We start from the raw sequence: 2,638 nt of genomic DNA, 5'->3' as shown, positions 1-2,638 counted from the left end.
TATGTTTGATGCATCTATAAAGCTGCATTTTTATTAAAAAAAAATTTCCCCCCTAATTCTGACAATGGCTGTTTAAGTATGCTACTGTGTGAAAATGAGACACCCACAATCCAGCTCCGCACTGATGACATATCAGAAGCGATCGTTCAACTTGTGGAAAAGCAAACTTCATTCGTGCTATGTGGCAATGTCCTCCCATGGGTTTTGTCGCACGTTACGATTGAAACATTATATTTGTAAAGTTATGTATTTAAACATGGCCAGCAGATTTTGTTTTAAGGATAAGAATTCAATGTAAAGTTCATCATACAACAAAAGTAAATTAGCCTTACATCATGTGAACTCTAAAAACAAAAGTTGCTCAAGACCATTCGGTAAATGGTGGTAAAAATTTTTTTTTTATCAAACCCGCAAAAATGGATGTCACATTTTGAGGTGAAACTGTTCATGTGAAACAATATTTGCGAGCTCCTACCGTCGACTAATTTTATTGTAGTTTCGTCAGCACCATGTGACCCTTATTTCTGAATTTCAGTCCAGTGTTAAGTCCTGTATGCTGTATATTGTATGTTCCATTTCCTATTTGATGAAAACATTTTGTGGTGAAAAGTTGTGTAACACATTTGCTTTTGCTCCCCAGTGTACGCTCTGCCCAAGTTGTACGCCAAACTCCTGTACTGTGTCTCGTGCGCAATTCACTCGAAGGTAGTGAGGAACAGGTCGCGTGAAGCAAGAAAGGACAGAACTCCCCCCATCAGGTTCAGGCCCGTCCGGGTGAGTAATTCCTCAAGCGCAATGGGCATTGACAAGTGGCAATTATATGTCCTGGCTGCCTATCGATACTGCTCAATCTAGACTCTTCACGTTCTCTGCTTGAGTAATAAGTGTTTAAAAATGGAATAATTGGTTTGGCTGTACTGGTCTTTATTCTAGTGGTAAAGAAAAAAAGGTTAACTAACAAGTGACTTCTGGTCAGAAATAGGGTCAGCAGGGATGCTGTTTTTCTGGAGGAGCTTTTTGCTATTTCTGTTGTTTTCACTGAAATCTGTTCAGAAGTTATTATTAGTCTCAGCATTTTTTTCCTTCAGTTTATCCAATTAGTTGTGTATATTAACTCGTATTTTTGTTTGCAAATACTTCTTAAATTTTCCAACTATTTTTACTTTAAAATTTTTTAGCAGCATGTTAGTAATCTGTTGTCGAAGAAAAATTTGTTCGTCTTTGTCCGTTCGGAAGTAGTATGTGTTGTCAAGATTGTGATGTTTGAGGATGTTCATTGCTGAAGTCGGAACCTGGGGAATTTTGTTTGGTTAGTTACATCACTCGAACATGGTTTGGTCACACAATAAACACCTCTACTTGAAGATGTTGGTATAGCACTTCTATTTTTTTGGTATCGTTCTCATAAAAAAAATTAAAAGTAAACTTTAAACAACCGGCCATATTGTTCAACCTCTTATGTAGGCAATAATTATTGGGCAGTATTGGTGCTTTCCTTTTACATGCACAATGTGATGGATTAAGTATAGATCATTGACAATGAAAAATGCTCACTCTAGTCGCACTTGGTCTCAATGTACTTCAGAAGTCAGGCCCATTCTTAGTTGCCAGTGAGTCTCTCTGTATGGTTTTCTTTTAGTTCCCCCAATGATCTCATCAATTATAGGACGAAGGGAAATAACGCATGATTGTGTCCTTCATGTAGTTGTTGAAGAATTTCACTTCCCTCGACTTAAGGCAGTCTGCTAGTTAACAGTCCGAATGTCTCTATGCTTGCAACTATGTGCTCGTCCCAAGGTTGGCGGTATAACGGGGTTTGACTTGATTATGGTACAGTGCAGCTTCTGTATAGCGACATGGTACCCAGGTCCCGATTTTCCCCCCCAATAATATACTATGAGTAATATTTTTGGTTGCCTCTCTATACCGACAACTCTCTATAATGACATTTTTAAAAACCTGGTCTCGACCATGTCGTTATAATAGAGACGCTGCAATTGTATTTGTCTTCAGTTCAGCTGAATTTGTTTGTGGTATTGTGAGTTGATTCCTCTTTCCTTCGTTTATTTTTAAGAATTTTTAATTTCAACAATTTTCTTTTTTCTCGCTTTTCAGGAAGGCCAACAGGGCCCAAGACAAGGTCAGCAAGGCCCTGGCGCTGGAAGGAATTAGGATGTGAAAGTGTGGGGGGCACTAGTTCTTTTGGCTACCATTACCAAGATGAAATAAAATCTTGAGTATATTACACTTTGTTTTTTCTTGTGCATTTGTTATAGATTTGTGGTCTGTTGGGTTTTTTTTTTTTTTACTGTTCAGGACTGCTCTTTTGGTTCGTGCCTACTTTGACTTCTTTTTGGTTTTGGGTTCTTGGAAGGGACTCTGGCATGGTTTGCGTTGCTTGGCTATCAAACATTTGTCGTCTTGTCCTCATTTTTCCTACTTTCCAATTGAACATCGTTCATCCTTTCTTTCTTCCTCCTTTTTTGTTTGCTACTAAATCTCTTGTATCACGCTCTTCGGTATGCTCTCTGCGCTTTAAATCATTACCCTGGCAGACCCTACAAGTGGGTGTTTGGTGGGTGCTCTGGTGTTCTTTCCTTCAAAAATCTATCGTCCTCATCTCCGCTCCTCCTTTTTT

General features: G+C 38.7%; 1 protein-coding gene across 1 annotated transcript in view; it reads left to right on the top strand.

The window, feature by feature from the left end:
• The window catches only part of LOC101847281 (40S ribosomal protein S26), a 13,909-nt gene extending 11,664 nt beyond the window's left edge, over nt 1–2,245 (top strand). Inside the window, exons 3-4 of the mRNA XM_005105837.3 lie at nt 641–774; nt 2,116–2,245. Of these exons, the coding sequence (XP_005105894.2) occupies nt 641–774; nt 2,116–2,172 (191 nt within the window). The 3' untranslated portion in view covers nt 2,173–2,245. The remainder of the gene's footprint in view (nt 1–640; nt 775–2,115) is intronic.
• The last annotated feature ends 393 nt before the right edge of the window (nt 2,246–2,638 follow it).

The sequence above is a fragment of the Aplysia californica genome, unplaced genomic scaffold, assembly GCF_000002075.1.
Source record: "Aplysia californica isolate F4 #8 unplaced genomic scaffold, AplCal3.0 scaffold00495, whole genome shotgun sequence".
In the NCBI taxonomy this organism is placed as follows: Eukaryota; Metazoa; Mollusca; class Gastropoda; order Aplysiida; family Aplysiidae; genus Aplysia; species Aplysia californica.
The sequence above is the reverse complement of the archived record's forward strand: the minus strand, read 5'-3'. Positions and strand labels throughout refer to the sequence as shown.